At 34.2% G+C, this 17,373-nt stretch overlaps 1 protein-coding gene across 4 annotated transcripts in view; it reads right to left on the bottom strand.

Moving 5' to 3' along the window:
- Window positions 1-17,373, bottom strand: part of RPS6KC1 (ribosomal protein S6 kinase C1) — a 141,619-nt gene that overhangs the window by 78,607 nt on the left and 45,639 nt on the right. For 3 of the 4 annotated variants that reach the window (XM_010992111.3, XM_064477179.1, XM_064477180.1), the window contains one exon: window positions 12,504-12,866. The exons of the other annotated variant lie outside the window; for it this stretch is intronic. In XM_010992111.3, the coding sequence (XP_010990413.3) occupies window positions 12,504-12,866 (363 nt within the window). The remainder of the gene's footprint in view (window positions 1-12,503; window positions 12,867-17,373) is intronic. 4 annotated transcript variants of the gene reach the window in all.

The following is a 17,373-nucleotide window of genomic DNA, read 5'->3' as shown; positions in this document are numbered from 1 at the left end:
TTAATGCAAGAAAGTGACATGATCAGACTCCATTTTTAAAAGATCACTCAGGCTACTGGCTGAAAAAGAATGGATTAGAATCCAGCAAGATCAGAGCAGAAAAATAAACTATAAAGTTGTTATCAAAGCAATGACAGAAGGTGGGACTTCCAGAATATCAGAGAGAGGAAAACCACTCCCCAGACAAAACTAGTCAAAATTATCAAAAACAACAACTCTGGAAATTGACTACAGAGATACAAAAAAAATTGAGAAATATTTATATAAGAAAAAGCACTGAACTACAATAGAGAAGCAAGTGTGTTTTAACATGGAGCTACTCCTACCCATCCCCTAACCCAATGTGACAGCAGATGTGAGGATCAACAGTCTTCCAGCTCCTGGAAGGGGTTGGTCTGATTTGGAAATCCACTGAAAAAGCTCCATGCTATTGAAATCAACAGCAAAAAATGACAACAGACAAGCCAAAAACTTAGCAGGGGAATCTGAGAAACAAGACAGTCATAGTGTGCTTTGACAAGCTCCCACATATTCCTGAGGATCTTGAAAGTTACACATGTGCACAGAAGAGACTACAGAGGGCCACAGCTATCCACTCATTATTGGTGAATAGGAAGCCTTGCAAAAACAGAAAATAAAAACCAGGGAAGACTTGCAAACTGCCTGGATTTTGAATGCCCTAACCCACACACAGAACCTCTTGGCAAATGACAGAAGCCTCACTGATTCAGGAAGTTTAAGCATAACCTCTAAACAATCATTGGCTGATGACAAAACAGAAACAACAACAAAAACAAAAACAGCAACAACAACCAGCCCTGGAAAGTAGGGAGGAGAGGGTACAATCTAGAGTTGCTGTATTATCTAAAATGTCAAGGTTTTAACAAAAAATATGGAACATGCAAAGAAATAGGAAAAGCATAGCACATAAACAGAAAAAAAAAGGAGTCAGTAAAAACTGTCTCTGAAGGTACTCATGTATAAATCTTAGGAAACACTTCCAACAATTATTATAAATATGTTCAAAGAACTAAAAGAAACCATGTTTACAGAATTAAAGAAAGCACGAAAACAATGAATCAACAAATACAGATTAACAATAAAAACACACAAATTGTAAAAAAAGAACCAAATAGAAATTCTGGAGTTAAAAAATACTCAACAGCACACTGAGCTGATAGAAAAAAGAATCAGCAAAGTTGAAGATAAATGAGTAGATATTAACCAGTCTGAATAAAACTGAACAATTAAAAAGGAGGGTATAGGGGGAGAACCAGATTCAGACAACTGTAGAAACCATCAAACACACTAACATACAAATTAATCCAGTCCGAAATACAGAAGAGAGAGGGGGAAAAGGAAAAAAAAAAAAAAACTGAAGAAGTAATAGGTGAAAATTTCCCAAATTTGATGAACACTGATCTACATATCTAAGAATGTCATCAAATATGAAGAGGCTATAACAAATGTCAAGAAGGATAAACTCAGATATCTACACCTAAATGCATAACACCAAACTGTCAAAAGCCAAAACAGAAAATCTTAAAAATAGCAAAAGATAAACATTACTCATTACATACTAGGAGATCTCAACAAAATTTAACAACTAACTTATTATCAGAAAAATGAAAAACAAAATGCAGTGGGATGGCATATTCAAAATGCTGAAAAGGGAAAAAAAACTGTCAACCAAGAATCCAATATCCAGAGAAACTATCAACAATGAAGACAAAAATAAACATCCCGCATAATAGATGAGAGAATTTGTTGCTGGTAGACCTGCCTTACAAGAAATATTGGGGGGAAAAAACAGAGAGAGAAAGAGAGAAAGAAAGAAAGAAAGAAAAAGAAAAAAAGAAACAGAAAGAGAGAAAGAAAGAAATGAAAGCAGATAGTCAAATCTAAATTAAAAAATAAAGGCAGCAAGGAAATTACTCAGGTAAATTTTAAACAGATAGTATAAATATATTTTTTCTCATTTCTTCTTCTAACTGGTTTAAAAGACAAGTAAACTTAATCAGTAATCGTAAAACTGCACTGTAGGACTTATATAAAGATGTAACATATATGACAAAACTAGCAAAAAGTAGGACAAGAAGGGAGCTATGCTGAAGTAAAGTTTCTCTATATTACTAGAATTAAGGTAGTTTATTCTAAAGTGGAATGCTTTAAGTTAAAATGCTTACTACTGTAATCTTCAAAAAAGCCACTACGGAAAATAAAAGGTCAAAGTGACATAACCCAGAAAAAAAATGGATAATAAAGGTACCGTGGAAAAATAACTACTTACCACAGAAGAAGGCAGTAAAAACAAAAAAGAGATGAGACATATAGAAAATAAACAGTAAGACAGCAGATTAAATGTATAAAGATTAAACATGCCAATCAAAGAGACTATAAAACTAGATTAATAAAATCTAGCTACATCCTGTCTATAGGAGACATACTTAGATTCAAAGAAACAGGTTGAAAGTAAAAGGATGAAAAAAACATATATAATACAAAAAGTAATCATGAGAGGTGGAAAGCTATACTAATATCCAACAAAATAGATTTTAAGAAAAAAATTTTGCTAGAGACAATTAACAAATTGTAATATTAAAAGTCAAATTAATCAGAATGATATAATAACTCTAAAAAATCATGCATCTAATAAGAGAGTCCTAAAAACAGAAGCAGTAAAAACTGAAAAATAAAGGGAGAAACAGACAATTCAGTATTAGGCAGAGCTAGCTCAATAACTGCTAAAACAGAGACAGAAAATTTGCATTCATTTTTGAAATATATTTTCACTGGATATAGAATTCTCATTTGACAGGGTTTTTTTAATTTTCATATGCTAAATATGTTAATCAATTGTCTTCTTGTTTACATTATTTCTGACAGGAAATCTGATATCACTCTTATCTTTGTCCTTCTGTTCATGTCTTTTTTTTTTCTGCCTGCTTTTAAGTTTAAGATTTTCTCTTTATCATTGGTTTTGAGCAATTTGATATGCCTTGGTGTAGTTTTCATGTTTCTTACCCTTGAATTTGTTGGGCTTTTTGGACCTGTAGAATGTTTTACTCACATCTGGAAAGCTTTCAGGCATTACTGAGTTTTGTTCTGGGATGGTTATGCTTCTTGCAAGCAGTTTGATTGGGGTGGGGGGATGGGGTCTTGCTTCTAAGAGTTGTCAGGGTGGGCCTAGAGCTAACCATTATTGCACACTACTGGGGCAAGACTTCTGAGTATTCTCCCCAGTTCCCCACGACTGAAGTTTTCAAGACTGCCTGCTAGGAATAGATACCATTTCCAGCCCTGTGTGAGTGCCAAGAATGTTCCCCTTGATCCTTTTAGGGAATCTTTCCATGACTGTGGGTAGTTTCTCCACAATCATGCACTAATCAGTACTCTGCTGAATATTCCAGGGGACACTGCAAATCTTTGCACAGTCATCTCCTCCCTAGATAAAACACTAGACATCAGGCAACGATCTCACAGGCTCTAAATACAAACTCTAGCTTTGGTCTTTGTGGACTCTTAGCTTCATCTCTTCAACTCAGAGGTTTTGCCTTGATCCACCTGGCTTCCCTCTTCCTGAACCTCAGCCTGGAAACTCATGACAGTAAGCTGGGCAATCATAAGACTCATCTCATTTGTTTCCTGTATCTCAGAAAACACTGTCCTTCATTACTTAATGACCACTGTTTTAAAACCACTGTTATATATACTTTGTCTGGTTTTTTGGTTGCTTCATGAAGGAGAGTAAATACAGTCCCTATTACCCAATATTGGCCAGCAGAGGAAGTCCTAGTTTTAATGTGGCTACTGGAAATTTTTAGATTATACATGTGTCTTACATTATATTTCTATTATGCAGTGTTATTGTATATAGTCACCAAAATTATGTAATGCTGAAATCAACTAAGAAATCAGGGTAAGGAGCCTAAGAAGTTTGACAACCAAATCTCAATAAACTCCAACATCAAAAGGTCAAATGGGAAAGGAGATGGCAAAGCAAACTTAGAAAGGTCAACCTAAGAAAGAAAATGAAGGAAAGTGTAGTGTCACTGGAATTAGTAGAAGAGGTTTAGGAAAGCAGAGGTTATATGAAACACTCACTGTAGATTGCAGATTGTGAGTTAACAAAGGAACCTTAAGGATAAGTATCATTACTGAAGGCCCGTTAAGATTAGTAACAATGAATTCATTTTGGTTAGCAACCTCTGTAAACCAGAATTAAGGGAAATTTGTGGATACTTCAAAAGAAGTGGCTAAATTAATCCACAGCTAGGGATTTGCCAGCTGAACAGCCACATGTAAACCAATGAAGTTAGAACATTCCTTCACACCATACACAAAAATAAACTCAAAATGGCATAAAGACTAAAACATAAGACAGGACACAATAAAGCTCTTAGAATAAAACACAGGCAAAACATTCTCTGATATAAATAATAGCAATGTTCTCCTAGGGCAGTCTACCAAGGCAATAGAAACAAAAGCAAAAATAAACAAATGGGACCTAATTAAGCTTATGAGGTTTTGTACAGCAAAGAGAACCATAAACAAGACAAAAAGACATGGGAGAAAATATTTGCAAACGATGCAACTGACAAGAACTTAATTTCCAGAATATACAAACAGTTCAAACAACTCAGTAACCAAAAAAAAAAAAAAAAAAAAGACAAAACCCCAATCAAAAAATAGGCAGAAGACCTATACAGACATTTCTCTAATGAAGACATACAAATGGCCAAATAGGCACGTGAAAAGATGCTCAACATCACTAATTATCAGAGAAATGCAAATCAAACCTACAATGAGGTATCACCTCACACTGGTCAGAATGGCCATCATTAAAAAGTCCACAAACAATAAATGCTGCAGATGGTGTGGAGAAAAGGGAACCCTCCTAACTGCTGGTGGGAATGTAATGTGGTGCAGCCACTATGGAGAACAGTATGGAGATTCCTTAAAAAACTAAAGATAGACTTACTAGATGATCTAGCAATCCCACTACTGGGCATATAACCAGAGAAAACTCTAATTCAGAAGATAACATGCACCCCAATGTTCACAGCAGCACTATTTATAATAGCCAAGACATGGAAGCAACCTAAATGTCCATCAACAGATGACTGGATAAAGATGTGGTATATTTATACAATGGGATACAATTCAGCCATAAAAATGACAACATAACGCCATATGCAGCAACATGGATGTCCCTGGAGAATGTCATTCTAAGTGAAGTAAGCCAGAAAGAAAAAGAAAAATACCATATGAGGTCGCTCATATGTGGAATCTAAAATAAACAAAACAGAAACAGACTCACAGACATAGAATACAAACTTGCGGTTGTCAAGGGGGCAGGGGCTGGGAAAGGACAGACTGGGATTTCAAAATTTGTAGATACTGACAGGCATATGCAGAATAGATAAACAAGATTATACTGTATAGCACAGGGAAATATATACAAGATCTTGTGGTATAGCTCACAGTGAAAAAAAATGTGACCATAAATATATGTATGTTCATGTATAACTGAAAAATTGTGCTCTACACTGGAATTTGACACAACATTATAAAATGACTATAACTCAATTAAATAATGTTTAAAAAAAGAAGATGTGGTAATGTACACAGTGGAATACTACTCAGCCATAAAAAAGAACAAAACAGTGCCATTTGCAGCAATATGGATGGACCTAAAGATTATCATTCCAAGTGAAGTAAGCCAGAAAGAGAAAGAAGAATACCATGATACCACTTATATGTTGAATCTAAGAAAATGACACAAATGTACTTATTTACAAAACAGAAAGAGACTCACAGACAGAAAACGAATTTATGGTTACCAAAGGGGAAGGGCAGGGGATAAATTGGGAGTTTAGGATTAGCAGATACAAACTACTATATCCAGAACAGATAAACAAGGTCCTACTGTATAGTATAGGAAATTATATTCAACAGCTTGTAATAACCTATAATGAAAAAGATTACATAGATATATAAAGCAGAATCACTATACTGTGCACTAGAAACTAATACAACATTGTAAATCAATTATATTTCCATAAAAAAAAAGAACTGTTTTTTAAAGCACTTGAGTATATATCATTACGACTGCAGAGACTAGCCACATTCATAGAGCCTGGACATGTTCTAGAACTAACCCTACAATCCTGAGCTAGTAAAAGTGACTCAAAGGAAACCTAGAAGTATAGGTGGGTTTATGATTTCTCCAGAAAATCTATTCCTCACCATGGGAAGGGGAAGAAGAATAGTCAAGACCCAGTAAGAGAGCCAGAATGATGTAATACCTTAGCACACTAGGTCAGTTTTTAAAATACGTCTGGATTATCCCTGAGAGCCTAGCATACATGAACCCAGGGATGGGGTAAAACTGTGAAAAATGGCTTGGTATTGTTTATTATATCATTTACCAGGATGAAAATTGCAAAAGACGGTTTGCATCTCTCAGCTAAGTAATAACATTAGAAGGAGTCTCCAAGTCAAAAATATCAACAAATTTGTCCAAGAAAAATTAGATATCAACAGCATCCAGGAATTCTTTTCATTGTGAGAGCCAAAATGTATGCAGGAGATTTAAATAGAAACAGACAGGGGAGGATGAGGAGGGGAGGAGAGAGGAAGGAGTCTCATTTTGAAGGGCCATCCTTCAATTTTATGTTTTTACAAAAAAAATATTTTATATTCACCATCACAGTACTTGGTACATACAAGTAATAAAAGCTTGTTGAATGATCAACTGAATGGATAAATGGTTGAAGGAGCAAAGAAATAAATGGGTAGAAGGAAAAAGAATAAATACTCAAAAGTTAAAAATATTTAATCCCAGAGAGGCTTGAGTTTCCATTTTTAAAAGCTAATCTAATTAGGGAAGCTATTTGTGAGAAGTAGCATGGCATAGTGTAAAGAAGACAAGATTTGAACTCAGAAGGACTTAGATTTAAATCCTGGCTGAAAATTGTCTTGGTTTGTGTCGTTGAGCAAATTGCTTACTTTATCTAAGTCCTAGTTTTCTCCACCTGTAAAATGGGGATTCCAGTATCCACCTTACAAACAAAATAAACCAGCAATGTTGGCACCTATAAAAAACTAAACAAAACCAGCTCTCAAATCAACTCTGTAATTCATAATGTAGCCCACAGATGGGTGTTACTAACAATGCTCGCCATCTGGTAGCTTCCTGTTTTAAATAATTATTCTTCCTAACTAGGTGCCAAGCTTTTAGAATCACTATATTAAATGTTTGCACCCTCTAAATTTTGGTGTCCTTAGACAAAACCCAGTATGACCAGCCATAGGTCAGCTTGTAGGTTTGTTCTGAGGATTAAAAATAATGTTAAGGAAAAAACCCTTCCACAGTGACAGGAATGTAAAAAATAATAAATTATTTAAACATTTCATTAATACCTTTTTGTCATCCATTTGCTACTCTACACTATAACAATTATTCTAATGAGCCCACACTATGAATACAGATTAATCATATCAGCCACTTGCAGAAATACATAAACAAGACAGAAACAATGGTTATGTACTGAAACATTCTCTTCAAAGATTCAAGTTGATTCCTTCAATCTTGACCTTTGGATTTTCTCTCTTAAATCCATAAAAATCTGAGGACTTAGAGGAGTAGAGAGTATCTTAATTTCAAGAGCCATTTCTAAATTGACAAAGTAAGTAAAGTGTTGAATTCAAAAGGAGAATTCAAAGTTACCACTATCAAAGTATGCTTTTTCTCTGCTGGATGGGCAAACAGAACTGCTGCTATTATTGTGTTCTGCATCTAGTCTCAGCTGTGCAAACACCAGTTAAGTAAGAAAAACATCAATCCATCTTTATCAGATCTAGAAACAACCTAGATAAATTCCTTTAGGATGAATAGTTTAGTCAGGATGAATGATTAGTATCCAGAACAACAAAATCTGAAAACTCATAAGAACCCCTGTACAAAACACTCCTACTTAGCTCTGGAAGATTATTTCTCTGGATTATCAGATATCTATAAAGTTATTTTATTATAAAGCATGCCAATCCAATCCAAGGTCACAAGTAACAATTCTTCCAGCAAGAGTTAAATTAAAATGCCTCATAGGTATAACTAGTTACAGTGATGTCTCAGTAAGTTTCTCCAAGGAAACATCTCTTCTGCTCATAAAAGTCAAATTAGCTCACAAGCTAGAGCCCCCAATTTCCCCACAAATTAAAGAATAAAGCCCATTATCTCAATATCACACTCAATGGTGGTAAGCTGAAAGCTTTTCCGCTTTTCCTCTAAGATCAGGAACAAGACAAGTATGCCCACTTTTGCCACTTTATTCCAATAGTACTGGAAGTTCTGGCCAGAGCAATTAGGCAAGAAAAAGAAATAAAAGTCATCCAAATCAAAAGGAAGAAATAAGACTGTCTCCTTTTGTAGATGATATGATAACAGAAAACCCTAAAGACTTCCCCCAAAACTGTTAAACTAATAAATCCAGTAAAAGTGCAGGATACAAAATCTATATATAAAAATCAGTGTGTTTCTACACACTAACAATAAATTACTAGACAGAGAAATTAACAAAACAATCCCACTTATAATTGCATAAAAAAGAATAAAATACCTAGGAATAAATTTAACCAGGGATGTGAAAGATTAGTATACTAAAAACTACAAATCACTGATGAAAGAAATTGAAGAAGAAAAAAACAAATGGAAAGATATTCCATGCTCATGAATTGGATGAATTAATACTGTTAAAATGTCCATACTACCCAAAGTGATCCAGTGATTCAAAGCAATCCCTATCAAAATTCCAATGGCATTTTTCACAGAAGTAGAAAAAAAGAACTCTAAAATGTGTATGGGAACCTCAAACGACTCTTAAAAGGCAAAACAATCTTGAGAAAGAAAAAAACCAGAGGTATCACAGTTCCTGGTTACAAAGCTATAGTAATCAAAACAGTATGGTTTTGGCATAAAAAAGACACAAAGATCAATGGAACAGAACAGAGAGCCCAGAAATAAACCCATGCGTGTATGGTTAACTAATTTTCATCAGAGGAGCCAAGAATATTCAACAGGGAAAGGATAATGAAAGGATTGTCTCAATAAATGGTGCTGGGAAAACTGAGCAGCAAAGGAGTAACACTGGACCCCTATCTCACACCATACACAAAAATCAACTCAAAATGGATTACAGACTTGACTGCAAGGACTGAAACCACAGAACTCCTAGAAGAAAACATAGAGGATAAGCTCCTTGACATCAGTCTTGGCAATAATTTCCTGGATTTGAAACCAAAAGCAAAGGCAACAGAAGCATAACTAAACAAGTGGGACTACATCAAACTAAAAAGTTTCTTCTGCACAGCAAAGGAAACCATCAACAAAATGAAATGGCAACCTATCAAATGGGAGAAATACTTATAACTTATATATCTGATAAGACATTAATATCCAAAATATATATAGAATTCTCATGACTCAATAGGAAAAAAAAATTAATCCGATTTAAAAAATGGGCAGAGGAAGTGAATAGACATTTTCCCAAAGAATATACAAATGCCAAGCAGGTACACAAAAAGGTGTTTAATATCACTTATCATAAAGGAAACCCAAATCAAAACCACAGTGAGATACCACATCACACATGTCAGAATGGCTGTCATCAAAAAAAGAACAAATATCAAACATTGCAAGGATGTGGAGAAAAGGGAACCCTTGTACACTGCTGGTGGAAATTTAAATTTGTGCAGTCACTTTGGAAAACAATATAGAGGTGCCTCAAAAAGTTAAAAATACATCTACCATATGATTGAACAATTCCACTTCCAGATATATATTAGAAGGAAACAAAAGCACTATCTTGAAGAGGTATCTGCACCTCCACAACGTACCTGTAGCATTATTTATAATAACCAAGATATGGAACAACATAAGAGTCCATCGACAGATGAATGGATAAAGAAGATGTGGTATATATTTACAATGGAATGTTACTCAACCACAAAAAAGAAATTCTTAAGGGCACTATGCAAAGTGAAATAAGTCAAAGAAAGACAAATACCATATAATCTCACTTGTATGTGGAATCTAAAAAGAGCCAAACTCATAGAAACAGAGAACAGATTAGCAGCTGCCAGAGGCAAGGGGAGAAGGTGGTCAAAAAATACAAACTTCCATTTGTAAGATTAATAAACTTGAGGGATGAAATGTACAACATGGTAACTATAGTTAACAATATTATACTGTATATTTGGAAGTTGCTAAGAGAATAGATCTTAAAAGTTCTCAGCACCGGAAGAAAATTTCTAACTATGTGAGGTGACATATATTAACTAAGTTTACTGCAGTAATTATTTCACAATGCATGCATATATCAAATAATTATGTTGTACACCTTTAATACTATGTCGTATGTCCAATATATTTCAATAAAACTGGAGGGGAAAAAATTTTTTTTAAGAATAATGTCCATGTGTCTGTTAGGTGGTGACTGGTATACTTGTAAATAGAATCCACAGACTAGAAGCACGGTCTGGCCATTACATTTAACACATAGTTAAATCCATAACCATGGGACTGAAACAGAGGTTATATTTTACATTTTGGTTAAAAGTTAGAATTCTGTGATTGTGGTTCCCACAGTTTGTATGAATAAAATGGATAATTAGTCAAGTATAACTTTTTAGATTTGGTGACATATTAACTATAAAAACCAATCCAGGCACAAATGGCTATTGTGGTTTCAGAGAGACAGGCATAAGATAAATAGGAAAAATATGTTTAAATAATAACATTCCTTAATAGAGATCTAGAAGGTTTGGTATCAAGTTCTAGAGGAGAAATTTAATTCACCACCATAATCACAAAGTAACTAACTAAATGATTTTTTTGTTGTTGTTATTTGCTGATATGTATCCACAATTCTGATTCTGAAACAAACATTTTCATTTTTCTGGTGCCATCAAGTGGTAACATTATGAAGTGTTCTAAGGTTAAATGCAAATAATTTTTAGACACAAAAATGTTTCACAGTGATGTGTTTTTACATATGTCAATTTAGTGTTTTAGCACAAAATTATATAAAAAGAAATGGAAAAATATCAGAGCCAACTGTTTGCAACTCATTCCCATTTTAAACTCCCAACCCGAAATGAGAGAGAAGACAAATAAAAAGGAGTAGATCATTAAGATCAGAATGCTCTACTAGCAAGCAAAAACACCCAAGACTATGAAACTACTTGAAAAACAAAAATTTACATCACTCAAACCATAACAGATGCTCCCTCCTGACACTCCATTAACATGGCAGTAAAAAAAATTATTTTTAAGGCAAAATCTTGCAAAAAACAAAGAGACTGAGAGGGAATATAGTAGCAACAAACATTTAGAAGCTAAAAAGTAGAAGAATGAGTGGTTCCTGACTTGGGAAACTCAAGGAAGCTGTATGACTTACACAGCACTGTAAATCTGTCCAAAATTTCAGAAACTGGTGGTATTAGGTAGCTACAGAAGTGAGTGTGACAGATAAAAACAAGAGAATTCATCAAAATCCTGGTTAAGAAGTAGTTAGGATGCCACTACACACACTCTTTCTTCCACTCCATACAGCCAAGTATTCATCTTTACACCACATTAGAAGACTGAAAGGTTTAAGGTCTAGGGAGAGTAAATAGAAGGCTTCCGGACTACAGGACACCAGGCATAGTGAAGCTGGGAGTATTTTAGTAAAAAAAAAAAAAAAAGTATTAGTAATCCAGGAGAGCGTGGTCATCTAAATGGTATTAACAAGTCAAAGATCACTGAACAATAATGACAATGATGATTTTCTGGAAAGAAAACTACTGGAAGAAGGTCCTATCAACCTTTGATTACTGTGTCCAGAAAATCATGTAACAAACTGCAGTATGCTTCAATCTGCTTCCATAAGGAAAAGGCAAAATGATAAAAACTGATGCTTAAAAAAAAAAAAGCTTAAGTTCTACTTACAGACATTCAGCAACATTCAGCTCTACATGTCCCTTATTATCCCCATTTAATTAGCGGAGAATTATCGCAACTAACAAAACCAGAATAGCAGACAAATCCAAGAATCCTTTACATTCTTAGTTTAAAAGCCTATTTCATCTTGTCTCTTCAGGACACTAAGAGTAAATGCACTAAAGAATCTCTGTAAATGTTTCTGAGAGAGGTGAAGGCTGGTGAACACTGCCCACATCAGAAAAAACATTATTATTCATACAAGAGACTCAGAAGCTTGATTTTAAATTCCATTTTTGTTGGTTGATTGATCAGAGTTAAGTATCTTTGATGCTGTCTTCCATCTCACATAACTAAAAGTAGATATCTACATTTGGGTAATTTAATCTTCAGTAATTTCTCCTTTTCAGTCTTGTTTTTACACAGGACTATACACAAGAAACAGTTATATGCATATACCTTTTCCCCGCAACCAACTTAAGACCATGCCAAAACACATTAATAACAGATAAAATTATACCTTGAACACCTTCTAGGAGTAAATCAACTCCCTTCCTATAAAAATGAGAAGCAGCTTCATAGTCATCTTCTTCTTCCTTTTTTAAAGCCAGCTTTATTAATTCTCCTGCTTTTTCCAAATAATCTCTCTTGCCAAGCTTGGATTTTAAACTGCCAGGAAAGAGGCTACGACTTTCCCGTTCTTCTTCTGTTTTGTTCTGTTCAATATCAGAAGCAACAGCCCCTAGTGCTGAAGAATCCGAAGAAAGGCTGAGACCAAAGGTTCTAATGGGAGAATTTTGATTGGAAGCCATTCCATCATCCAACTCAGCAAGAGAATCCACATCAACAGTAAGAGATACCAGATCACTGTCACTGGAGAAGCCTAGAAATACAATCACAACAGTAAACAGATATTAAATTGAGAATCAGCCAAAAGAATACAAATCACCCTGACTATTCATTTTTTCATACTACCCAAGTCAATTAGGAAGGCTGTAATTTACTGATGGAAGTCAGTGTCTAGCAATTTGTTTCAGTTTAGTTCATTCATTTTTGCAGTCTCTCTACAACTCTGGAAGACAATTTCCTTGCCTTAATTATCAAACTAAACTGAAGACAGTCTTTATCTAGCCTTGTTGTCAAAAAGAGCCACAAGATCTTGTAAACTATTCATAGAAGGCAGATGCTTGTACACACAGCTGCTGTGAACAACAGCATTATGATAAAAGGAAAAGAGTAAGGGCTTCAGAGTAAGACAAAAAGAAGTGCTTGAATCCCAGATCTTAAAATTTACTGGTGAGCAACAGCAAATTACTTAATAATATTAAAGCAGGGGTTTAGATGCGGACTAGAGTTAATACACATAATAGGCTATCATTAAATTATAAATATTATAGCAACTGCATAATAATTAATTAACTATTATATAATGTATCCTCACAGGTGTACTTCTAAGTAACCATCCATATCTGGAAAATATATGCCATTTAGTTTTTTTTTAAAACTGAATTTTTAGAAATCCATGTTTCAGCCTCTTCTACAGGCCTGCTTTTTTTTTCCCCCCTCCACAGGCTTTTTAAGAAAGCTTTGGTCCATGTTTGCATCTTAGTTTTCTGACAGAAAATGAATAATGGTTCCTACTGAAACATTTAGGAATGAAAATTACCTCTTCCATTTCATATAACTGACTTCATGGTAAATGACCTTGAACTACAATAACAGTTATTAAACTTTCTGGTCTTAGGACTTCCCTTTACACTCTTAAAAATAATTGAGGACCTCGAAGAGCTTTTGTATATATGAACTATATCTATAAATATTTACCAATCTTGATATTTAGAAAGTAGACTGAATGTTTAAAATTAAACACTGAAGCACATTACATGCTAACACAATTTTTGTAAAAATACCTATATTTTTCCAAAACAAAAAAATATTTACTGAGAAAAGTGGCACTGCTTTAGATTTTTGAAAATCTTTATTAACAGAAAATAGCCAGATTCTCATGTCTAATTCTGTACTCAATCTGTTGTCAGATGTTGTTCTGGTTGAAAGATTTGAAGAAAATGTCACATAGAGAAGTAATTGAAAATGGGGTGAATATTTTAGTAGCCTTTTCAAGTAACTGTGGATATTGGTTTTTTGATATTACAACAAAACTTGACAAATGGTAGTTTCTTGGTTTAGTTTTCATGTGAAATATAAATTCTTGTCAATGAAATTTCTGTTTCTATTACATTCAAATCCATGGGTCTGTCTTGCACACTGAATGGATCTTTTATCCATGCATGAGTTTGTAACATCACACCCTGGTCATTTTGAAAATATTAGCTCCCTGAGTTACAAAGATCCTCCAAATGGTGACAAGATTTCATTATTACAATATCTCTAAGAAAATCATATTTGTTACTTAACAACACCAACCTCATCAGAAAATTCTTTAAGTATTGGGTAACTGTCAAGCTCAAAGTGGCAGATACAGGTTCTCTAAAATTCTAATTTGGGGTTGAAAACTTTTATCATTGGCAATAAATACTGTCAGTTGCTCTCTTTGAAGTGTCAGCTCACTTCATTCACTTTCAAAAGAAGTATCTGCTGAACGCCCAAGTCTGAATGATGACTGTCAATCATTCTTTCAAGAAAAAATGGGGTCCCAGGAAAAAAATGGCTAGTTTATGGCTCAAATAACTGCACAAGTATTTCTCCTCCAGATAACCACGGTAATGCAGTATGTAAAGTTTTACGTATAGTCCACTTCATCACACAGAATTTCAAAAAGACATGTATCCAAGGGTTGAGATTTAATAAAATTAACAGTTTTTACTGCTTTATCAAGGACATTCCTAAATGAAATTAGCACTGGTCTCACTGTAGGTATGTGCAATGATTACTGTTACCATCTCATATCAGTGTCTTGATTCATGCTCCAGCACAGCAGTGCCACCCACCACCAATATTGCATCATCTGTGCAAATGTCAACAGAGAAGAAACAGTAAACAATCTTCCAGATTATAAAAATTGTTTCTGCCTTGGGGATCCCCTAAAAAGATCTCAGGAATACCTGGGGGCTAAAGACCATAATTTGAGAGCCACTGATTTACATCATTAAAGAAGATTGCAAATAGGCTTAGGTAAAGCTTAGGTTTGGGAACAACCGTGAGATCGGCAGCATCACTGAACACTGACTACCTGCCATATTTCTCAGAAAGGAAAATACATTAAGAAGAAAATGATCCCCTCAACCCAGGATCATATACTAAGTCAAAATTAAAAGTGGATTTGAGTATACAATTCTATACCAGGGGTCAGCAAACTTTTTTTCTGAGGGCCACAGGGTATTTTAGGCTTCGTGGGCCATACGATCTTTCACACTAATCAACACTGTTGTAGCACGAAAGCAGCCACAGACAACACCTAGATGAAAAAGTCTGCCTGTGCTCCAATAAATCTCATACATAGATGTTGAAATTTGAGGTCCACATAATTTTCACATGCCATAATATTGTTTTGAATTCTGTGAACCATTTAAAAATGCAAAAACCATTCTTAGCTTGTAGGTCATATGAATACAGGTGGCAGGCCAGATTTGGCCCATGGGCCACAGTTTGTCAACCTCTATTATAGACTCAAATTGCTTACTTCATATCAAATAAAGTAAGTTAGCATAAAAACATTTACTGGCAGCTAAGCTCAAATTTCAAATCAGCTGTAGACACTACTTTGGCACTTTGTCAATGTATTCTGTTTTCAGTTTTGTTTTTTTTTTCTCAAATCCTTAGAATGCCCATAAAGTACTAATTTTGTTCCCCAAAAGCAACAGATTTCATTAAATCCACAATTTCAGATGAAATTCACTGGACCTAGTGGGAATCTTTTCAATTCTCTGACATTTCAACTGTACAGACAGGATTTAAAATCAGAATCTTTTTATAGCAATCTGCAAAATTATTTATCCACTGTTTTGAGAAATATATAAACTTTACAAGAGATTTTTAAAAATGTTTTAAATATTTTATATATCCAATATAAATGTATTTCCTTAAATGGTATCATTATATAACCTGGTCCATTAAAATTAACAAACAAATAGACCAAAAAAAAAAAAATGTTGTGGTTTCTACAGCTAATCACAAAAGAAAGGAAATGCTGTTATAGATCTTTTGTCCACTCTCTGGTGTCTTGTCACTATAACCTCCACATCATCTATCACATTGTACTGTTTCATGCTTTGCCTGACTTTCCTTTCTAACAAGAACAATAGTACCAAAGGGCAAGAGGGTAAAGTTATGTGTACTCAGTTTCTTGGCTTTTGACCACAAAAATCTAGTCACATAGTCTTATTTCCTCTGACTTGTCCAACCTTATTTTATTGGCATGATTAAATGAAATTAGAACAGAAAAGTAAGATCAACAAAATACCTAGGGAGAAAGTCAGACAGTAAAATAAAGTAATAAATAAGTATTCTATACAAATGGTTTCCTTTTCAAATTTACCTAATTCTGAATGAGGAATATTTCAAAACAAGCAAATAAATAAAAACTAGCAAGTTAGGAAGAGGGATTTTTCTAGTCTAAACAGGCAAAGCAATAGGAAACAAAGAGAACTCTTCTGGTTTAACCTTTTTGGAGAACAATTTGGCAATGCATAACAGATGCAAAAAAAAGCTTGTATCTTTGGCCCAGAAATTAAGCAATTTATACCAAAAACAATCAAAGATGTGAAAAAAAAAAGATCTATATAATCTATATATAAGAATATCCATCAAAGAAATCGGTAAAAATTTGGAAAAACCAAATCTCTAACAATAGTAGATTATGGCTCATCCCTATGTAAAATATTATACAGCTACTAAAAATTATGTCATAGGAGAACATTTAAGGCTAAAGTATTCATGTTCTATTAATCAAAAACAACAAAATGCAAAGCAAGAGATATATACTATAATTCTAATTTAAAAACACAAACACAGGAAAAAGGCTGGGAAGATACGCTAAATATTACCAGAACTTTGTGTGGTGGGATTACAGGCAACTGTTATCATATTTGTTGTATGATGGCAAGCCCTTAAGGCTCTGTGTGAGAAGGATATCAAAGAAGATACAGCGAGGGCTCAAACTGGGAATTTGTTTGAAAATAAAGATTATGTTATACAGACACAATTTATAAAATGAGGGCCTCTATGAATCATCCAGCAGCCAGTGCCAAGGAATTTCTAACTTAAGAGAAAAGACAGAAATGATTACAAAGACAGATCTGTTTAAAGTAGACTAACCCCTAACACTTCTTATTTTCTTCCTCTAATTCTCCTCTTAAGATGCACCCTAATATACCCGAAAAGCCTAACCCTATCGTATTTCCTCAACCATACATTGTAACAAATCTAGTACT

This window comes from Camelus dromedarius, chromosome 21 (genome assembly GCF_036321535.1).
Source record: "Camelus dromedarius isolate mCamDro1 chromosome 21, mCamDro1.pat, whole genome shotgun sequence".
Taxonomy (NCBI): domain Eukaryota; kingdom Metazoa; phylum Chordata; class Mammalia; order Artiodactyla; family Camelidae; genus Camelus; species Camelus dromedarius.
Note: the sequence above shows the minus strand (reverse complement) of the source record. Positions and strands in the feature narration are given on the sequence as shown.